We start from the raw sequence: 23314 nt of genomic DNA on the forward strand, positions 1-23314 counted from the left end.
CCAGAGAGTAGCTCAGATTTTTCAGTGACTTTCCTGAAAAGTGCCAGACTATTATGATAAGATACCAGAACTGATAAGCACCACAACCCATGTCACTGCAAGACCTTCTTCAAATAAGTACTGTTTTGAAAAACAATGTTTCATATTCAAACAATTTAATGAGAAAGTGAGTGTTTAAAACAAATCATTGGCTTTTGGTATTTAAAAAATGCTTAAGTATAAAGAAAGCTTGTATTTTTAAGAAACAAATTTTGCAATTTTTTTTGTGGGTATTCCCTGTAGTATTTGTTAGGAACTGCCTGAGTTTTCTTTCTGTTAAATGTTTGGAGCTATCAGTTGCTAATGCCAAGTGTATGCCCATCCTGTCTCCTAAACTATCAGGCAGACTGGTTTTGCAATTGAGTTTTGATTAAATTTCTAGAAGTTGAAATTTGGGAAATTAATTTGAGTTCTTTGGACCTTTTGGTTTGAATTGCATTCATATTGCATACATTAATACGTTTATAATTTGAACAGAATTGCTAAATATTGCAGTGAAAAGAAAAGTCTAAAGCTATAGTGTTATTGTCAGCATATCACATCTGTGCCTTACATTCATGGCCAAGTTTTTTTATGTTACTGTTTTGTTCCCAAACATAGTGGTTGCTCCATAGAAGACTTAGATTTCTAAATAAATAGAAGAAACTATTTCTAACAGTTTCTCAAAGTGATCTTCTAGTTTCATGAGAGCTTTCTATCATATTATTTTACTGGAGTCTAAGGTCAAATTTGGTTTATAGAATGAAAACTAATTTTCATATCCACAGTGGGAAAAATAATTTTGTAGTTTTCATGCTGTGGAAGAGAGAAATTTTCGGTAAATGGAGCATTAAGTCAGGATTCTTACTGGAGCAGAAATACTAAGTACTAGAATTGTGACAGTCAGAAATGTTTAGGTAAACTAGATAATGAGAAAAACAGAACAGTGTTTTGGGATCTGTTAAGTTAATAAGGTGCAAACAGTTCACCTGCCTACTGGGTGTTAATTAAATGTTTATGTCTGGGCTACCTAAACAGTAGTTTAGTTCCTGAATTGCTTTGATTTGTGGCCATTTCTAGAGATAGCGTGGGCAGAAGGAAGGTAGATATTTGAAAGAGTTAGGTTGTACAATAGCCTACCTGTGGAGAATAAAAGTAGAAGGAAGCCCTGAAAGAGCAGATAGTTGCTAAATATACAATGGGAGGGCAAGAAATAGTTTCAGTCTTATAAGTTTAAAAGAGTAATTACAGTGCTGAAAATTGGTTGTCTTCTTTTGTGAGCTTTATCATAATTCTGTAGTGATTATGAGAATGAAATTCCTTCTCAAAAATTGACTTTAAACCCTGTTTTTGAACTTGCTGTATGTTTTCTGCTGTACATAAGTGGCATTTGGATTACTACTTTGTGCCACCTAATACTCGTTATTTTGGCTTTCATAAAACATGGGCAAAGTGCTTCTGTGTTCTTTCAATTACTTTGATCTCTCATTTTATGCACAATTTGATGAATTGCTGTTACTTCAGGCTTAACTCAGTTACTTGTTAACAACAGTAACTGCTGTTACTCAGTACAAATACTCCTTGTATTTACAAGGAGTCACTATTGAACTAGATTTTAATGGTAAAAAATGGGTAGCATTAGTAACTTCATCAATATTAGTATATTAATATAAAATTCACCTGTAGATTCAAAAATAATTTTCTCAGTGGCCACATGAAGCTGTATTCAGGTACAAACCTAGTAGGTGTCTCACTGCAGAAGAAAATATGCAGTGAATAAAATCTGAGAGCTGCCTAAGCTTGTTGGTATTTCCTGGGGTTTTTTTGTACAGTTTTCAAAAAGTAATGAATTTTATTGTTTAGGTACACGCTAGTTTGAGAGATGCTGATCCAAGGATCCAAGTTATGCATGTGTCCCGGCCAGTCTCTTTTATGATTTTCCTGAAAATGGTATCAGTTATATGGCACATAATAAATCTGCATCTTGTTCTTAACAGATACTGCTTTCAGATACTTCAACAATATTTAGTATTAATGAAATAATAACTCTAAATTACATTCCAATCAGATCTGCATGCCTTTAGATAATTTGACAAAGTGTAAAATAGGACTTTTATCTAGATTTCCTAGTGCAGAATGGAAGGAACCATGATCTGGATTAACACTTTTTTTCCCCATTTTGGGCATGGGATTCATCTATCAGGAGAGTCCTCAGTGTGCTCAGAACCACAGTGGAGCTAGGGTTCAAGTAAAAATTTTGTGAATATTCATAAGGTACTTTCAGTGCAAGACCACAGAGACATTCAGCCAATTTGCTGGTCATCAGCATTCTTTTATCTGATCACTGTTCTACTGGTTCCCCTAAATTTTCATGCTATGTGATAAACTGTAGAGCTTCATTAATTTGTCTAGTTTATCAAAATGTTTTGCTTCTGACATTTTGCAAAAAGAGAGCTCTATGAACATTTACCTTTTAAAACTTTTTTTTAAAAAATTTTGTCTTACTTTATGTAGCTATAAAGGGCTGTTTCATACAGCACACCCTGGAAGAAAAGTTTCCTGGGGTTTTAGGTTTTTTTACACATACAGGTTTCAATACAAAGAGACTATAGCTAGTGATGTTTAGGTGGAAGATAATTTCTTGCTTGAAGTCACTTTCCATTCTTGGCCAGTCTCTGATTTTCCCTTCATCTGACTCTATTGATAATTTTTTTCCATTCTGTCCCTCACATCCAGGATACTTCACCAATCTTCTTGTGAACTATACAATGTTTTTCCCTTAAGAATGTGACATTTTATTTTACTTTTCTCTACATCAACAATTATGTTAAATACTGTGAAAATAAATACTCAAATCTGAAGAAGAATTTGTTTTCTATTTTTCTGAGACCAATTGATCTACTGGTCTCAGAAAAAAAAGAAGCAAATGCAGTTCTAATTCTGTGTTGTAACTGATACAGGCTTTGTCTAAAATGGGCCACAGACCAATTTTACTTGCTTGATTTCTTTTTTTTAGACTAGATATTTGGAAAAAAAAAAGCTTCTTTAAAAGCATGGCCTTGTCTATGCTGCATCCCTTTCTCATATGTGTCCTGCATTTCATATTGGATTATATAGAGAGAGGTATTTGGCTGACCTTTCACCCCTTTTGTGAACTCCTGCTTCTTGTATGAGATCACTGTAGCTGAAGGGACTTGGTTCCCTTGCTCTTCCACCTCTTTTTTTTTTTCCTATAGCTACTGATAGCAAATCGCCATCTTTCGCCATCTTTCTTTTGCTGAGCATGAGGTCTGGTTGCAGTAAAACCATAGGGGTTTAGTTACGTTGCTATTTGTAGGCTTAATCTCCCCTTTCCCCCTTTGATGATGTGACTGAGCTTTAAAAGTATTTCTTCCCTGTGATGGAATAACTGAGGGTGTAATCTCCTGTCCTTAAGCAAGAGGGATATTTATAGCCCATGTAGTTTTTTTCTGCACAGGGGACACTATAGGAAACGAAAGCTGTGCATGAAAGGTGTGGCTCTCAGAACCTGAAACCAACTCCTAGTTCTCTGTAGATAAATTTGCTTTAAAAAGAGTGGCTTAAGAATGTGCTTGGCTCAGGTCAGGAATACAAGTACATAGCAGCTTAGTGCCACGTTATGTGGTTCTCATGTCCTAAGATTCCATAGGTTTCTCTGGGACTGCTGGCAAGCTGCAGAGGGCAGGAGACACTGGGCTCTTCCCTCCAGAGCATGTGTCTTTTCCCTCTCAGATCACTGAAATGTTTGTGCATGTGGCAGCAGTTTAGCTCTCTGTTTGGAGACAGAGAGCAGTGTTAAGTGTTGTTACCAATTTAATAAGGCATTTCAAGTTCTGGCTGAAAGATAAGGGATTTACAGGTAATGCAATAGTGCTGTTACAAATAGTTGTGCTTTATTCTGAAAATTGTATCAAATTAAGATAAAACTCTTGTGAGCTCTCCTACTTAAATTAGTAGATTAAAAAGAAAAAAACAAAAAAAACGAGCAAACAAAAAAAACCCCAGCAGTTACAGACTAAGATAGTTCTTGGTTTTCTAGAAACAAATCACTGAGATTTCCTTTCCAGCAATACTTCTGAAGCACAGATAAAATGGCTTCCTGTCCCAGGGTTTCCTGTATCCATGGCAACATGCCTTTAGGCACTTCTTTCCTAGTTTCCTGAACAAACTGTTGCAAATCCTGGGGCAAAAATCTGAGTGTTGTAGTACACAGCAATACTGCCTTTACAAAAGTTTCACAGATGAGTGTAGTTGGTCAGCTTATAACATAGTCCAGTGTGCTGCAAGCAGCAAAATAACAGAAATAATGAACTTTAGATTTGGGGTAAGTAAATGCTTTTATTTATTTTAAATGTAACTCAACTTCATAAAAGTGAAATTCAATGTGTTAGTGAGCTGCCAGTAAAAGGTAACTTGTTTACAGTTGGCTTTTTTACTTGAATGCTTTTAAAACATTTCTTAGTGATGGTTAACTATAAGAAGTAGTTAATATATAGTATTTTTAATTTAATAGAAGCTGTTATTTTTGCAGCTTAGATGCTTTTATGCTACAACGAATTAAATATTTTCTGGCTATGTTAGCACTATATTTATTTGATTGTCTATTTACTTTGAAAAATTTTTTGCAGTGTAGTCGAGTTAGTAAGAGTTTTAAACTGCTTGTTTGGCATGAAAGAATAATATGTAAAAAACAATCTTGAGAGCAATACTAGTATTTTTTAGACTGTACACATAGATTCAAATAATTATTAACAGTTAATATATATAAATGAACATACTTGAATTATTAATATTTATATACTTTTTTTATCTCTACTAGTGAAGTCAGAGATGAGTAAGAAGGCCAAAAACAGGGATATGTGTGTTCTGCAAAGTTCTACACCCTGCCCAGGAGCATTCCTGTATATATTTAATTGTTTTCTTTTGTTGCTGCTCCAGAAGGAGGCTTTTGGCTGTCCATCTGCTTGTCAGCTCTGCACAGGGCGACAAGTTAGCTGCCGTAATGCAGGGCTTTCGAGCATCCCTTGGAACCTTCCAAAAACAACAATTCTTGTTTACCTCAGTGGAAATAATATATCACATGTCACTCCAAATGATCTAAGAGGCCTTCAGAAGCTTGCTGCACTCTACATGGATAACTCCAGTATTTTGCATGTACACCCAAAAGCTTTTGTGGAACTCCCCAAACTGTACTACTTGCATCTAAGTAGCAATAATATTAAACGCCTGGATCCAGGAATCTTTGAAGGCCTTTCCAATCTTCATTGTTTATACCTTCAGAATAATCAAATAGCTTTTCTTCCCAGAGGATTATTTAGTGATCTTCTTTCTGTTAGATATTTAACACTTCAAAGAAATCGTCTCAGTGTCCTTGGAAGTGGGACTTTCTGGGGAATGATAAGTCTCCAAACACTAAACCTAGCAAATAATAAGATTTCACGGATATCAGATTCAGCATTTCATCATCTTGAAAATCTTGCATATTTGTTTCTTGAAGGTAACAACTTAACACTTGTGCCATCAAAAGCTATTGGAAAGCTCAAAAATCTTGAAAGACTTTCTTTGTCTCACAATCCCATTGGATCAATTCAGCCTTTTGCATTTAAAGGACTTAACAAGCTTAGATATCTGTCTTTGAAAAATGTCAAGCTAAAATGTGTTGCTGTAAATGGATTTTTTGGATTAAACAACCTTAGCCAGCTAATCTTAAGTTATAATGATTTGGAAAATATAAATTCCAGCACTTTTTCTCTGTTGAACAGTTTAATGAATCTACAGCTAGACAGAAATAAAATAGCCAGTATTGACAGTAGTACCTTTGAAAAAATGGGACAGTCACTTAAAGTACTCAATTTAGCATTTAATAATATCACAGAGTTACGACCTGAAGTGGTCAAACCCTTAGTATCTTTAACTCATCTGCAGGTGCATTCTAATCCTTGGAACTGCAGCTGCAAAATGCTTGCGTTACTTAATTGGCTAGCATCATCTTCTGTTTCTGCAAAAATCCACTGTCAGGATCCCCAGAGTTTGCGTGGTAGACCTTTGCATTTCATGAAGTGGGCTTTGTTTTCAAACTGCGTTGGCCCCAGTGCCAGCCTGGGCCCTGCCCTGAGTCTGGGATCCTTCGGGGTGCGTCACGGCGCTACCACTGTGCTGATGGCCTGGCATAAAGGGAGCAGGCACAACACACTGCAGCACTTCGTCACTGCAGAAACTAAAAATACTGCTTTCTGGGAAGGAGCTACAGCTAAGTCTTCTACCCCCTTGCCTTATGAGGAATATGCTGTTGAAATGCCATCACAGGCACCTACAGTGTTACCAACACTACCAGCGCAAATACCAGCAGAAACTGCATCTACTAACAGAAGTGTAGAAGAAGAATGGTTGTTTACAACAGATCCTGCTCCTGTATCCTTAAAAACAACCCTGATTTTTACACAACAGGTTGAAAAGCTGAATCAAGCTTTTGACATTTTACTAGCCTTTTTCATTCTGGCTTGTGTTGTTATCCTGTTCTTAACCTGTAAAATTATTCAGTTTAGGCAGAAACTAAAGGCGCTGGAAAACTCAGGGGAAAAGAGTATAGAATATTATGGCTTTTATCAGCCTGGCAGATACAACATAACTGACTCAGTACAGTCTCTAACTTGGAAATCAGTGGAACATTCAGAACTGGACCAAATAAGGCTGCTCAAACGAACAGCATCAGAAAGTCAGGCACAGGTCATCCTGTTTGAACATTCATCATTGTAACTTACCTCATTTGATTTGGTGTTAATTGTGACATAAAAGGTCAAGAAATCAAGAACTCAATTCTCTAAAATACCCCCACCAATTAAAACCAACTGCTTAATAGAACTGTGGAAAATGGCTCAGTTTGGGTTCTGCATCACCGTGTGCTTACTGAATGTTTTGAAATTTATTATTTCATTATATCATTTCAATCTAACATGAATAGGTTTATTAACCTCAGTCTCTATTTGTATTAATCACTCACCTAAACTCAAGTATACATGCAGTATGAAGTACACTTTATTTTGCAGTACTTAATGATATAAGTTCCTGTAGAAATTCCATAGCTGTTGTGAAGCAAGCAAAACATCAGTTCTCAGTAGAATCATGAAGCCAAGAAATCTTGGGGAATCAGAAAACAGTGTTTCATATGTTTATTGTAATAGAGTTTCTATTCTTCCTCTATTAAAGGAAGCACAGTGGAAAAAGCACATTTACAGCTAGCATTTTCAAACTCTTGAGTAAGAGAAAAAATTCAAACCATACAAATTATATTCATGCCTATAGCATATTGTAATATACAAAGCTATGTGTTCAGTTTGTATAAAGAATATATTAAAGTGACTTTTTCATTAGTGTGTATCTGTATCATTTCATTAAATGCCCCAAATTGGAGTTCAGAAAAACTAAATTTGCCGAAGTTTAATGATCAAATTTATTATGTCTAAGGTAACAGAGCTGGTTAACTATTGTCAATAAAAGATCATCACCTATGTCATTTATGTAGTAATATTTTGAGGGACTTTTTAGCTAGATAAGAGATATAAATTGAAGAAATACACTACACCATACATACACAATGCTAAATTAATGGCTAAAAACGCTTACATATTTGATTTACATTTGAAGGTGTCAGGTCAAGATATATGTGTTCTTAGTGAAGGCTTCATCTTCAAAATAGGGATATTTTCCTGTATAGTTCACATTTAACTTTTTATTTCTATTTCAAATGTTGGTGTTCTGTTGTTGTCAGGTTATGTCTAGTATGCTGTAGTTCTATTTTCAACCTGAATTTCTGTGATTTTTGTGTTTCTGTTTGTTACTTCAGAAATTCAAACTTTATTCAGGAATTCAAAGTCATAAAAACTGTCTTCCAAATAGTCCAATACTGTAAGATTTTCAACCAGTGAGACTTAGTCTTGTACTGTTTGTCTTCTACAGACCTGTGCCCTAGAGATTTCAGCTGTGTTGTTTGTAAATTATACAGTTTACCGTTAGACCATTTTCCTCAAGGAAAAGTGGGGAACAATGCTTTATTAAACTTTCCTCCATGGTGTTGATTTAAATTGTGTAGAAGTATGTCGCTGTTCTAGGCTCCAGCGTGGAGCCTGTGGCATTCTCCAGCGGAGACAGAACTGCCCTCAGCATTCTTGTTCTATCCCCTCTCTTTCCTGCTGGTGTAGCTCCCGTGAGTATCCGACCTGTGCAGGTCCCAGTCATCCTCTTTGTCCATCTGCAGTTCTTTTCCAGAAGGGAAAAATCTATTATCTGCTACCAGAACATATATAAATCTTGACTGCACTGAGTGGGTGTGAATGTGAAAGTGTGAATTGATTGTTATCTCTTATTAGTGTAATGAAATAATACTGTATTTTACTGTAATTTACTGTATCATAGATCAAATACTTTTAGGGAACACACAATTCAGCTTCTTGGACAAAAGCTTAAACTGTTTAGTATTGCTTGAGTAGAAGCTATTTTTAAAAATAATTTTCTAACTTAAGATCAGGTGTTAAATATAATGGGCAAATGCTTTTAAGAAGGGAAAACACAGGCTGTAATTTATGCACTTTTTTTTCAGAGGCTAATTCACTGCAGTCTCTTCCTGTTTAATCCATTTTTGTTATTCTCTCTCCTACGTAATTCCATGTGATAAATATTAATTTTGTTTTCAGTTAGTAACAGCTGCACAACTAATGATTGCACTGTCGTAGGTTCAGCAATTTTATGTGCTGTATTTCTGAATTTTTAATTTTACATAGACACCTTCAGAAATAATGGATTTCAAATGCGGTAAAAACTAGTAAAGTTTTTCTTTCTAGAAATGCTGCTATGCCTTTGTTATAGAGGAGTTTTGGTAGTGCACAAGGGTTAAAACCTGAATAAACCTAATTCTCAATTCTCTAAGAAATCTGGCAGGGAGCAGCTCTTGTTATTTTAGGCTCTGGTTTCCACAGCTGCTCTTTACAGAAAGGCATGAGAGGTTCTCTCTCTATCTTTTTCACTGACAAGCTGCTGTGGGAGTTGTTTGCCAGGTATGAGTCTCGCCATCTGTAGTGGTGGAACATGAAAGGAAACTGGTGTCGCAGCTGTTTGTGCAGCAGAGAGTTAGAGCAGTTGAAAGCTGTCCTTTGGAGTGGAGACATCCTCTAGTATCCACCTTGCCAACACAGGGATTAGACTAACAAGGCACTGAGAGATTTATTATGCAGTTGTGAGGGAAGTGCCTTTCTTTAGCAGTCAGTATCTTTTGTATTTAAATGTTCACTCCAGGAAACCAAGCCTTTCATGTACACATGTGGTTCATGTTTCTATTAAAATCCATTACGGAATACATTAGAAACCTTAGTTAAGTCTGTCCTCATGAAGCAGAGTGGTGCTTCACGAAGATCAGGTTTATGGTCAGTCATAAGACTCCTCTAGAAAGATTGTCTTAGCTGTTTCTTCACTGTTTTTGGAGCTCCCTACAGCTGTGCAGCTCCTAAGGGGTGCGTGTGTGTAATAATCATTTACGTCACTTACAGCATGTGCGGAGTAATCTCTATTTGTCCCACTCACCTCTTTCCTTGGCTAATGAGATAAGAATAAAGAGTTAATTAAGCTTTCTCAGTACGTACACTAGTAAAGATATGAAATCAAACTATTCTTGGTGTTTATTGCTTCATCCTGGTAAATGTAGGTAGGCAGAAAATGTTTTATCTTTCTTTTAATCTCTGAAGAACTATTTTTTCTCATATAATTTTTTTTCTCCTTCTCTGAAGGATATGCAGAGTAGATATGGGGTCCATTTTATTTAAGCACCACTAAAAATATGTCAAGACATGTTTTAACATAATGACAGAGCTTTGTCTGCAGTAGTTGGCTATATAATTGAAGTAAATATTAGGAATTTTCACTTAATAAGTTGTATAGATAGCTTTGTGCATTAGAAATTATAGACAAAATTTAAAAACCCCTACCTTTTTATTTTCAGAACAGATATGGTCTTTTTTGTCCTTTTCAAAGCTTTTATTCTTTTATCTAAAAGCTTAGGGGAACTTCAAAATAGAAGTTTAGAGATTATTCATATGGAAGCTGCCCTGAATGCTAAATTTTGTTTTCTTTATTGGTAAGGTGAATTTTATTAACAGGCAGCATAAAATATTATTTCTATAATAAAAAAAAAAAGTCATTTTATCTTTAAAACTGGGTTATGAAGTGTTTTAGGTCCTAGTTGTGCACCTTTTACTTTTGCTGCATGCCAAAAGAGGTTTTGTCCCAATAATTTAGAAAGACTGGGTAGATATAAAACCAGTTATAGCTTGATGGTTTTGTTTTATTGCTAACCTGGATTGTACGCAATTCATGTTTAAATGATGCCTTCCTCCAGGTTTAAGATTTTAGAATGAAATATATTAAGTGTTCTGTTTTGAAAATTCATCTGAATACAGCATTTGTCTTCTTTGAATCTGCTCATACGCCTTCTCTAATTATTTCTTAAAATAAGCAGGCTAATTTTAGTGTCTTTGAAAAGGTATTACATTGAGTGGCATGGCTTGTTTTCTCATCTATGAAAATAAGGCCTGATGCATTTTAAATTGCCACAGAACTTTGAGGTTTCTTTTTTAAAAGCATGAGTCTGGTATATCTTTATTTTTCACCAGCATGTGTCTTGTGTTCAAGAAATAGTTGCACTGTTTAATGACTCCATACTTGGTAAAATTTTAGTGGGTCTTTGGTAGAAAGAAACTGTTCCATTTAAAAGGAAAAAAAAAGGGGGGGGGAAGAATAAGAGACATTATATTTACTGAAGGCTTCAGGAAAATTACATTTTGAAAGGTATTCTACATTCTTTGTTTTCCTTAAAAAAAACCCCAAAAAACAAAAACTCTGATGAATCTTTCACCAAAGAAAGAAGTGAAATACTATTTCTCATTTATGTCATAAAGTAAAAATATCTTTTCCAAGAAAATAATGATTTCTTTATGTGCTTTTGCAGTAACTGTCAAGAGCAATGTTTTTGCTGCTCTGTGCTTGATGAGACCCCAGCTGGAGTGCTGCATCCAGCTCTGGGGCCCTCAATGTAAGAAGAACCTGATACTTCTGGAACGATTCCAGAGGCCACAAGGTTGATCAAAGGAATGGAGCACCTCCACTGTGAAGACAGACTGAGAAAGTTGTGGCTGTTTAGCCTGGAGAGCAGAATGTTGTGCGGAGACTTGACTTCAGCCTTCCAATATCTGAAAGGGCTGGCAGGGAAGCCAAAGAGGGACTGTTCATCAGGAACTGTACTGATGGAACAAGGGGGAATGGCTTAAAACTGAGAGGAGGTTTTGATTAGATGTTAGGAAGAAATTTTTTGCTGTGAGGGTGGTGAGGCACTGGGTTGGCCAGAGGAGCTGTGGATGCTCCATCCCTGGAAGTGTTTTAAGTGTTTTAAGGTTGGATGGGGCTTTGTGCAGCCTGGTCCATTGGAAGGTGACCTGCCTATGGCAGGAGGGTCAGAACTAGGTGACCTTTGAGGTTCCTTTCAACCCAAACCATTCTGGGATTTGTGCTACTTGGAAGGAATGAATAATATAGGTATTGGATGGCATCCTGTATTATTAATTAAATAGTGTGCATGAACAGGACATAGTTTACTTCTCCAGGGCTCAAAATGTTGACATTTGTTCTCTCTTGAATGCCCCATGTCTGCTATTGACATGAATCTGAGGGCAACTTGTTGTAAAGTACTAACCTTACTCGTGTTGGAAAATATTAACTGTGTTAATGGCATTTTCCTAGGGATGTGTTTCAAAAACAAGGTTGAGGCAAGAGAGTCTTAATGGAGGTGTGCTAGGCAGCACCTCTGACTTGGTGAAGAAACCTGCTCTCAGAGGGCTCACTGTGCAGGTGACTGAGGCACTGTTCACTTTCTCAGCTGTGATGTGAGGTCAGAAGGTTGTTTGCTTGCTGTCTGCAAAATCTCACAGAGATTCAGAGATTCTGTCCAGTAATGCTTTGCTGTTCTGAATGTGATGGGAAAGCCTTTTGGCAAAGGAATGAGTGTCTCCTTAAATACACAGCTGGCAATCAGACAGTGAAAGTTATGTCAGTTTTCATTTTGTGGAATTTGGGAGTTTCTAGTCTGGTGATACAAAATACACTTTAGATTCTGGCATACAACAGTAGTGAAATTTTAGAAAGGGAACAAAAATTAATCCCTTTGAAACAAAGGATCATGAATGAAATTATGATTTTATCAAAATAAATACAAAGGAAATATTTTCTGTGCTTTGTGGTCTAACTTGATAAGCTTTTTTTCCAAGGCATCTATTGCTATTTAACTGTTTGTTATATGTGTAAAATTTTGTTGTGTGTCTGACAAGAAGTTTTTCAAAAGCAGTTGCTACTGTATAAGGAGCTACAGTTCATCTGTGTCTTCAGTTTTCATCCCAAATAAGAAAAGGACATGAAAGAATATTAGGAAATAGATGTGTCTGTGTTAAAGCAATGATCAACTACAATCAAAGTACAATATATGAACTTCATGTTTGGTGCCTGTGGAGTGTGTCTGCCTCTGCCTCTTAGGGAGCAGCACCAGCAGCTTTTTTTTCGGGAAAATTAAGACTGAAATTCCAAACAGGGAAAAATAAACTGCTTAAGTCAGTGGCAGTCCGAGGAAAAGGGTTGTAGTTTATCATCACAAGTTAGGTCCTTTATCTTTCTTTGCTGCATGTAGCTAGAGGTATTCCTGAGATGAACACCTTTTCCCTTCCAGTTTGTCTTCACACTTCGACAGAGTAGGAGTCTGTGAGCTCAGATTCTACAGTAGCATGTGTGGCATTAGATCCACAGGAAATGGAGCAGAAGCAGCAGTTGGCTGCTCTCCATTAACTAGGACCTGGTGGCACCTACTTTATCTGTCACAGGGAGATTGTGTTTCTATGCCCTTGCCCTATAGGCACATCCTTTGTCAAGGCAGGGGCAAGATGTGTTCAGTGTAATTTTGGGCCTATCTGGTCAAGCCTTCAGGTCATGCTGAGTAAAGGTACTCTTGCTTTTTAACTCCAAAGTGATACCTAGGAGCCCTTTGCATTAGCCTTAAATAGCCTTATGTGTCAAATAGCAGAAGGTGCTCATGTTTAAACAGCTACATCCTGCTGCCCTTTCTCTGTACAGTCAGGAAAATCACATTCTTGCAGAACTGGGTGCAGGGTTTTTCCACGTACTCTGGGGAGTTAGCTACCTAGGAGGGTGAAGAAATACCGGTAAGTAGGGGAGTGTACCTTCTTTACAATCAGCCATAGCTCAAGGGATTGTGTAGGTTTATGCATTGAATAGTGGTGGTAGAAAAGGTGTAAACATGTTGGGAATAGAAGCCACTACTTAGCATGCATGCTCCATGCTTGGCAGGAGCATGCCCTTCCCACTCCGTTCTTGACTCCTAATGTGCTAATGTGTATTTTCTTCTGTTCCATTTTCGGTTACTTCTAGGTCTTCAGTGGCACATGAAGTTTTGTAATGTTTAAAAATAATCTTTCTTGTATGTTTTCGAGCCTTCTTGTAATTTAAAAATACTGTATTAGATGATTGATAGCATGCTCAACTAATCAGTAAGCAAAGAAAATACCTCTCAGTAAATGTACTCTATAACTGAGCAAATTTCCTGTGCAGTTCCTTTAGCTAAGTCACTTTCCTGTTCTTTTCCAGTGTTATCCAAAATAAATTTTGTTCTCTTACAGTGTTATCCAAGATAAATTTTGTGGTATCATCACCATTTCAGTGGAAGGACTGCACGATGTTATGACTGAAGATTCTGAAACGGGAACATACAAAGAGTAAGTGGAAAATCTAATTTAAACTGGGTTTAACAGTAGCAGTACTGTCTTACATGAAGTGTTTTCATTTGAAAAATCTGTAGGCAGTTAAGACATGCTTGTTACAGTTCTGTTTTCTCAAGAGTGAGTGTTTTAGGAAGACAGGAAACTTCTGGTCTTAAAATATTTGCAGTGGAGAAAGAGGGCTTAAAATGACAGTATAATTTTATATCGTTCATTAAATTTTATCTACTAAATGATGTCTTAAAACATCCATATGGTTAGATTTGCTTTTTGCTTGCTTGACTGTTATATCTAAACTTTCAATACAAGCTTGTGTGTTGATAGGGACCACCCTAGCTCAGAAGTAGCTTAGAGTTTCTTTGAGTGTGACATGAACCTCATGTGAGTTTACGTAGTGTGCAATATTTCACAGCCTGGAGAACTGGAAAGCATGTCCCACAGGGACAGTTCTCCAATTGTTCCATGTAACACTCCTGCAGGATATAGCTCAAAAGAGATAGGAGCTAGAGAGTTTCCAGAGCTAGGAGCAAGAGCTTGCTTGTGGCAGGAATGTGGGTGCTGGAGGTGTCCAGAGTGCCCTGCCACCCAGCACCACACTCATTCATCTCCTGATGGCTTCCAGGTTACTGGTTGTAGTCCATGAAAGCTGAGGAGGAAAAAAAAAAGGCAACCTAATGAACAGTAAGATATTTTTTGGACAGAGATCTTAATGTCATTTTTATCTCTGTAATGTTTACTTTTAAAATGGAGAGTTGTAAGACATTAAAAACAGGTGCTCTGCAGGATGTTTTTACAGACACTATATGCTAATTACAGAATTTACTGATGCTCTGATGCTAAGAATCAAACGTTTTCTTTCAGATCACTACATGGTGATGGAACAGACTGTATCTGAGCTAATTAAGTAACTGCTTAAGGGGGTGTTTGCTGCTACTGAAACTAGGTGGCACAGAGCAACCAGAATGCTATCCATTAAGTTCTTCTCCACTTTAAACAGGTGGTAGGCGCACAACTGTACATTTACAACAGTCCACACTCACACTGAGCCTGAGCTATGCCAAAGAATTGCTTGCCAAAGTACTTCCCACCAAACTCTTAATAAAGAAGATATAGCTCCAGAGTCTGGGAATATGCACAATGTCTGGCACTGTGTTTTGTTTACTGTTGGAGACAAGTTTGCAGAGCCCTTCTATTTCTGAACATGTTGCTTTATGAGCACTTGTTGAAAAGAGTTCTCAGTGAGAAGTAAATAAACTTTATCCTAGTTCATTTTGTATTTTAAGCCTGAAGGCTTGTAGAATTTGTCACTTGTTTTCTAAACTCTGGGCATTGCTTTTACTTCATAAAATATAGCCACACTGAACCAAAGACATATTTATGTTGACAGGTTCTGAAAGAGATGTTTGACAGATTTTGACATTTGCATAATATATTTTGACATCATTTGGAAATAAAGTGAGAGCAGTCATCTGAAATCATGTGCATTCTTGTGGCTCTCCAGACTGAAGAACGGCTTAAGCTCAAACTGGTTCAGAAAAAAGATAATGTGTAGTCCACTGATTATCATATTAACTAATTATGGTAGCGCAGGAAATAAAGTTATGTGTATGTCTAACGCAGGAAAATCAAAGCTGAACCACTATAAAATTTCAGCCACTGAAGGATGAAGAGAGGGTAAACATGTACAGGGAAAATGATAAAGGTTAAACATTGCAATGGCTTAAGTGGCTTAACCACTTTAAATGAATACATTTAAACTGGAATTTTGAAGAAACTGTTACAGTTAGAGCACTGAGATTTTAGAAGTGGTAAAAGCCATATCATTTTTTAAATTTATATTGGATTTTATTCAGGTTGTGGAAATGTTAATACTGTCTTATAATACAAAGGGATTACACTCAGCCAGATTTCCTAGAGTTCATATTTCACATTGTAGTGACAATTATGAGAGAGCTTTACAAACCTCAAATTTTCTGGAAAGGGGAGCATTCCATTGCTCTAGACTTGTTTCACCAATACTCAGATTTTTCAAATTTATCACCATCTCTTCTTTTTTCTCTCCTCTCCATGTGGTTACAATTTTGTGGTACCTAAAATTTATAAAGGCCTGAAAAAGTTAATTCAATCTTGTATGTTTTGACAATTGATGTTTTTGTCTCCTTTTCCTTTAATAAACTGAGATGCAAGCAGCCATTTGTGAGCAGATGAGAGATGCAATTTTTGCTGTATTATTTTGTAATAACTAATCCCTTTATTAAAAATAGCTTCTGTGTTAGTATTTGACCCTGCTTGCAACAGGTGTTTCATACAGCTCTAAACACATGTTAATAGAAAATTAAATATGTAAACAGAATTTCTAAGTCTGAACATTTTCATATAAAATCATATAAAACACATAAAATCAAATCATTTTTTTTTTCATTTTAACATTAAAAACAGTAACATTAAAGTGGGTTTTTCACCTTAGCTGATGGAGCATTTCACATGCTAGCGGAATGCAGCATTTTAAAATGCCCAGTAGTGTAGGACTGAAAATGAACAATAATCTGCATCTGTCTTGGTGCTTTGTAATACGTGAATTGTGTCTTTTTATATCTTAAATCATACTTGATACATGGTGGCAAGTTGTCATCACCTGAGTGTTTTTAAAATTGTTTTGGTTTTTAAGGCAGAAATTCCAGCAAAATATTTGATAAAGTGGGGGAATATTTGTCTACTGTTTCAGCATAGAGTATGTAAAGTGAAAGAAACACCAATTTTCTAAGGGATAGCTTTCATCAATGCTTTTGTAAAGACCATTCAAACCATTTCAGCAGACAGGAAAACCTCTAACTTTTAAACTGTTTTTTTTCTTCGTGTTTTCTGGTTTTATAGTTACTTCAAAAATAGAAATTAAAATATAGCTGTTATTTGCACATAGGGGTACCTGCCAGTTGAGCGTTTCAGCAAAACAATAAATGAGTTTAAAACCTTTGTTCAGTATCTTGCAGAATTTATTGCAGAGCCAATAACACTGTTCTTACTAGTTTTCAGGTCCTTTTGTCAAAGATCTCACAGAAAAACATGAATGCCATGAGACCTCTTTGCACTCTTTGTATGTGTGCCACTTTGACTTAGTATATAGTGCTTGTATTGCACTTGCTTGAAGAGTGGAAATTTTTCTAAGGAACAGTTGACTTTTCTGTATTATTTTTTAAGGCCATGTAGTCTGTTTTCTATGTGCACAGATGCATTTTAACCCACAACTTCAGCTAAAATATGGAGGATATCTGAGATGGTTACATGGGTGGAGGTGAGAGAGGACATGCATTAAGGCTACATTAGATCCACCGTTGTCAGAAATAAATTACTTGTGATTAGATTACCTGACTTTCAGCAAGCTGCATATCTGTTCTGTGTTTTCACAAGTGCTTTAAAATAAATATTTTAGTGATAATGTATGGTAAAACTGTTCTTATTCCCATTTTTAGCTGCATGGTAATGTTTAATTTTGAAGAGTCCAGTGCTACAGAAGATGAGGAACCTCACACAGAACAAGATAAAAGGAAAAAAATGGTAAGTTTTAGATCTGTTATTCAGTCATAGACTTGATTATGTGCTTCACTTCTGTCACACTAAATTCTTTTTAGGCTTGGTTAATCTGTTATTCTTGGAAAATTCATGTTTTGAATCAAAAAAAGAAAATGTAATGCCAAACCTTGCAACCATAACACTTAGGTTTCTGCTTGACTTTTGCATCTTGGTAACTGTTATCAAAATAACCATCATCTGTTCACAAAATCTGGGCATTGCAATACTAACATAATACAGAAGGAATTTCCTGAAAAAAGCAGAGAGTTGAACTTCGTTGAAATGTCATGGCAGGCCGAATTTCTCATATTTCAAAAAATTAATGTGCCTGAATAGAACCTTTTTCTAGTGTAAAGATTAACTCTTACAAAGAAGCCACTGTATACTTGTGTAACTTTTCTTTTAAAGGCTAATAAATATATAGGAATATATTTATAAAAGCAATATAATATGTCTTTTATAAAAATGCAAAAACCTTTCCATATTCATCTGCTATTAGAAATGCCTTAAGAGAAATTCTTATTGTCTTGCAATTTCAGATTTAAACAAAATGCTGAAATATTGTTTTCTGTGGTTCTTAAAAATTTATTACAGAGTTCTATAATTGTTACTCTTAAAAACATCTCTAGACTGTTAAATTTCCTTCTTGCTTGTGGGCTTAAATTCTAGCTGTTTGTTGCAGAATGATAGTATTTATTCTTAGTGGTTTTGTGTGACCTCTCAATATCGATATGTATGTATATATTATTATCAATAGGGATTGATATGCCTGTAGATCAACAGGGAGAAGGACGTTTTGTTTGTCAATCAGATTTAAAAAGCAAATTTAAATCTACAATGATTTATGTTCTTAGCTTTGAGTATACTCAGACAACATTGCTGTCTGGATAAAGTTTTAATAGCTTTGTGTCAGACCTTAATTTTTCTGTTACAGGTTAACTTCAATAGTTTGGATATATGTTGAGGAATTTAGCCTTTTTAGATTTGTAATGGACTACATTCATTGTGGATATGTCAGGCAAAATGAAAAGCAGGGCAGATGGAGTTATCCTATATCATTAAATGACACAGTGTTGCTGACAAACACAGTTACAGTGAGGGAACTGTTCTGGGGTAACATGCAATACAGAATCAATGGTCATTTGAGTAAAGATAAATGTGCTTTGATAAGGAAAAGATGCGCCAAACTAATAACACCACATCAAAAGTCTTGGTTTACTTCCCCTGTGTATATCTTCCCTTACTTGTATCTTCCTTTGTATATCACTTTCCTTTTTTCTCTAAGGAGTTGCTTGAGATTTGTTCCTTGTCTCCTCTTTAACATTAAGCTTAAATATGTTTTCAGCCTTTGTTTTCTTGGAAAGTTTACAGAGAATAAATTATCATGCATGAACGTCAAAGCTTAATTTTCATTTTGAATCTCATAGTCTAAATTTAACTATTTCCGTGGTTTTCTAGATTCCTAAGTATTATGGAAATCCTTTGTTTTTCTCCTTTCAAGCCTTCTTTGTAAGAGTAGCTGTCTTAGTCTTATTCTTATATTTAGTTAATTCTTCCTGATATGTTTCCAACTTAAACCTTCTACGCTGTCATTTCTTCAGCTAACTTTAGTGTGTTTAGTGTGTGCTGTACTCTTTTTAATGTAATTTCTTGCAGCTGTGAAAGCAAGTGAACTTTACTTTTTATGAATGTTTGCTATAAATTCATTCTCCATCCCAACTGAAATAGCTTGATATATTACTTTGCAGATGGTGCAGAAATTGAGACCTGACACTTGGCTATTTATTTCAAAGTTGCACAGGTCCATCGGATAGGTCACTAGTAGCAGAAGTGTCAGATAATCAGAATTCTTAATCATGGCTTCTAAAGCAGAGCTAGCATTTTATTTTAGAAACTGGAATAAAAATAAACATTACCTGGGCCAATTCCTACCTATGTGTGATGGAATTTTCTTCCTCTTTGTAGGAGTGCCAGTGCACACACTCACATGAAACTATCTGATACCACTGGTAAAGTAAAAGAGGGAATAAATACATAATGTGATAGGAAAATCAGGAACAATCTAAAGGGAATCAGCAAAACCTCTGAACTGTTTGTCTGCTTTAAGCCAGTGTTTACAGCCATTGAGGTGGAAGATTAGTTTCTTCAGTCCAGGCCCAAGGTAGGCAGGTGTCTCCAATTTCAAGATCAATTTGTAAAGTAATGAAATTGAAAAAACTAGTCAAATCCAGGTTTGCACTGGGTAGCATTAAAGCACATTTCAATAATGTGCCAAATTTTTGTTTCCTCTCTATAGCTGTTTTGACTAAAAAGCTGTTGAAATTCACTAGTTATTTTTTTTTAACTAGAAAATAGATTTGTTTTGCCTAATCAGAATCAGGCACATTTTAATAAAACAGCTATGGCCACACACTTAGGACCTCAGCATGCATATTTAATATATAGTCCTTTGCCAGCTATGCTTACTGTTCTTCTGAACTTCTGGTTTTGTTTGCTTAGTCAGTGAAGACTGCAGCTGTCTGTTGAATATTGTTGACAAACTCATTATATCAAATAATTTTATTTGTTCTGTTAGTTGTGAATACAAGTTCCAAAAAAGTTGAGCAAAAGAAAATCAACTTCTTGTTGCAGAAAACTCTAACAGTTACTTGAAATACTTTTGATGTGACTATCTGAATGAAAGCAAATTAGTATATTAACTCCTTAATTAAATCTGAAGACTCTTAAGTTTCATTTGACTTACAGATGGTAGATGATGCTTCTAGCAGCAAGCATTAATCATACTGCAGAAGTCTCTAAATGGCTTTGAGTGCTACTGCTTTGAATGGTGGGGCAGCCAGGGAGCAGTGAGATATGTCAGGGAAACAAATCTGCAGACACCAAGGTCAGTGAAAAAGGAAGGGGAGAAGGTGCTGCAGGCACCAGAGCTGGAGTTCCCCTGCAGCCCCTGGTGCAGACATGGTGAGGCAGCTGTGCCCTGCAGCCCATGGAGATCCCTGGGGATGCAGAGATCCATCTGCAGCCCATGTTGGAGCAGGTGGATGCCCAAAGGAGTCTGACCTTGTGGATGCCCACACTGGAGCAGGCTCCTGTCATTTCATGTGGCCAGCCACACACTGGAACTGCTTGTTTCTGAAGGACTGTACCCTGTGGAAAAAAAGGGATCCACACTGGAAGAGTTAGTGGAGGACTGCAGCCCATGGATGCACTCATGGGAGAAGTTCATGGAGTATTCTCTCCTGTGGGTGGGGCCCCATGATGGAGCAGGGTAAGAGTGTGAGGAGGGAGAGCCACAGACAACATGTGATAAACTGACTGCAATCCCCATTTCCCTGTCCCTAAACCTGCTCCAGAGGAGGTAGAGAATTTAGGGTTAAAGTTGAGCCCAGGAATAAGGAAGAGGTTGAGGGAAGGTTTCATTTCTCATTACCTTACTCTGGTCTGGTTGGTGATAAAATATCTCTGAGTCAAATCTGTTTTGATCATATGAGAAACTGGTGAGTGATCTCTCCCTGTTCTTACCTCAGGTCATAAGCCTTTCTTTATATTTTCTCTCTCCTGTCCCAGTTGTGGAGGGTATGATTGACTGGCTTTGGTCAGGGTCACAAGGATGAGAGCACTTATATTTAAATACCTGTTTTTCTGTGCAAAATTCCCTAGAGTAATTTTATGCATGACTATTCAGAGCTATAAACTTACAGAAACTAACTATAAATGCATTATATGTCCCAAATTACAGTTTTAGGTGAACAAATGCAAATCATTCAGAAACTGGTAGGTCCTCTGCTTGGCAAGGCAGGAAAAGAATGCCACTACCTTTGGCAAATATTGATTAGAAATTGTGATTTAGAAATTGCATTAGAAGAGTCTATTCTAGAGATTCAAATTACATTTACTGAAAAAAATACACCTGCTACAGAGTACCAAACTGTTACTGCAATTACTTCCCCTTTCTAAAGAGTGTAAGGGTAATAATAGGTAATAAAATGATCAAGTCTTAACTTGAAATAGCCAAATAGCTTCATGACCTTCCAGCATAAACAGTAGTGTTGTTTGGGTTTCACACTAAGATGAACAGATCACAGGTCTGCGTTAATTGCTATTGATTTCAACATGCTACTTCTTTATGATGCAGCAAGTGCCAGGTGTCCCCATCTCCCATCCCCTTATTTCCCACCTGGTGGATTGAGGGACAAGTGTGGCATAACTGTCAATGCCCTGAGCCTGCCCAAGTGTCTGCTGACACTGAAAGTAGCAATACATCCTCTGTCAATGTAGCCTCTTCTTTTATCTATTTTTGCTTTCATTAAAAGGCAGCTAATGTGGGGAAAATAGTGACAAATATCCTGTCCTTCCCTGGCCAAAAGAAAATTGTATAATCCAGCTGGATTTATGAGGTTTACAGGTATCAGTAATTAGGTGTGTCTATTTTTATACATATGGACAGTTCATTTTGTTTTTATATAGTCTAAACAAGTTCAGCTTTTTGGGTGTTTTGTTTTCTTACTAATAAACTGAAACTGACCATAGTGCATGCCAACACTCAAGTCCTTAGTAGGATCTGACCTGTTTTTTAGGAGTTACAGGAACCTCATTCAGCAGTAACTAGTAAAGCAGCTTTGAAATTGTTTTATCTTGTAGAAGCATGAAACCTTATGGCAAAGTGTAAGATTCATGATTTGCACTGTTTCAAATAGCTTTAAACTGATATTTGCCTTGATAATAATTAAATTGATCTTTGTCTTGCACAAGTGTTTCCTCTTGTTTCTCAAGTATGTACAAAGAAAATAACAGCAGATTTCTTTTTTGAGCTGAGGTTATAATTAAAATGTGTAAGTCATAGAGCATTTTTTATTGCATTGTTATATATTTTTCTTTTACATGTTTTCCACAGCTTGCACTGAAGGACCCAGTACACACTGTGTCACTGCAGCAGTTCATCTATGAGAAGTTAAAGGCACAGCAGGAATTACTGGGAGAACAAGGCTTTCATGCCCTTATGGAAACTGTGGATACAGAAATAGTTGCTCAGCTACAAGAATTTTTACAAGGCTTCTAAATACGCAGACAAAAAATTTTCTATGTTTAATTTTAATTTCAAAAATATGAAATAACTCTTACCTTCTGTCTTGTATGGATGAGTCTAATGAAAGGTGAAAAACAACTTGTCACAAAGGAATAAAAATAAGTTTCTGCTGTTGCTCTTAAACTATGCTCTTTTTGGTTTTTTTAATAATGAAGGGTTAATTAAGGGTTTATCATTAAGCTGATATTTCCATGGTAGATGCTGCCCTAGGGGTAGTACCATTTTTTGGTACCCTTGACCATGGTTTTGGTTCACAAAAATATGTCATAGAGTCAGAGATCTGAAGGAACTTACTAATGTATATTAATGGGAGGCATCTATTAATTCAGCACTATATAATTCAGTATCAGGAGCTGTTTCCTTTAATACTGTAGATCTGTAATTTAAGATCTGTAGATCTTTAATACTGTAGATCTGTAATTTTCTCCCTTTCTGTTGCACTTTTTAGACTGTATATTCAACCTTACAGACAAGGACTTAGGAATGCAATAAGACTGAACAGAAATATTTCTTCATGAGAGAAAAATAATTCTCATTTGAATTGTCTCAGAGAAAAAGAAACTTCGATGTAACACTTGTGTTTGAATTGTTAGAGAACGTAAGTGTATATTTCTGTATACACTGTAAGATGTTAGATTTTCAATTTATCACCAAGTTTTCTTTATTTTTGTTACCCAAAAATTAGTTTGAGCTCTTTCTATTTCACTTTTAGCTGTCATAACACAGAGAAACTCACCAGAAGTAGATGAGTAATTAATTCCAATTAATTTTTGGCCATACCTAGACTACTTAAAAGTAC

General features: G+C 36.2%; 2 protein-coding genes across 3 annotated transcripts in view; both read left to right on the forward strand.

The window, feature by feature from the left end:
* The window catches only part of IPO11 (importin 11), an 82736-nt gene extending 60098 nt beyond the window's left edge, over positions 1–22638 (forward strand). For both annotated transcript variants that reach the window (XM_066339603.1, XM_066339604.1), the window contains 3 exons: positions 13761–13856; positions 17330–17414; positions 22324–22638. In XM_066339603.1, the coding sequence (XP_066195700.1) occupies positions 13761–13856; positions 17330–17414; positions 22324–22488 (346 nt within the window). In that variant the 3' untranslated portion in view covers positions 22489–22638. The remainder of the gene's footprint in view (positions 1–13760; positions 13857–17329; positions 17415–22323) is intronic.
* On the forward strand, positions 4020–7409 carry LRRC70 (leucine rich repeat containing 70). Its single transcript, XM_066339605.1, has 2 exons — positions 4020–4363; positions 4859–7409. The coding sequence occupies exon 2, from the start codon at positions 4870–4872 to the stop codon at positions 6793–6795; it is 1926 nt and encodes a 641-aa protein (XP_066195702.1). The 5' UTR covers positions 4020–4363; positions 4859–4869; the 3' UTR covers positions 6796–7409.
* Positions 22639–23314: the final 676 nt, after the last annotated feature.

The sequence above is a fragment of the Sylvia atricapilla genome, chromosome Z (genome assembly GCF_009819655.1).
Source record: "Sylvia atricapilla isolate bSylAtr1 chromosome Z, bSylAtr1.pri, whole genome shotgun sequence".
Classification (NCBI taxonomy): domain Eukaryota; kingdom Metazoa; phylum Chordata; class Aves; order Passeriformes; family Sylviidae; genus Sylvia; species Sylvia atricapilla.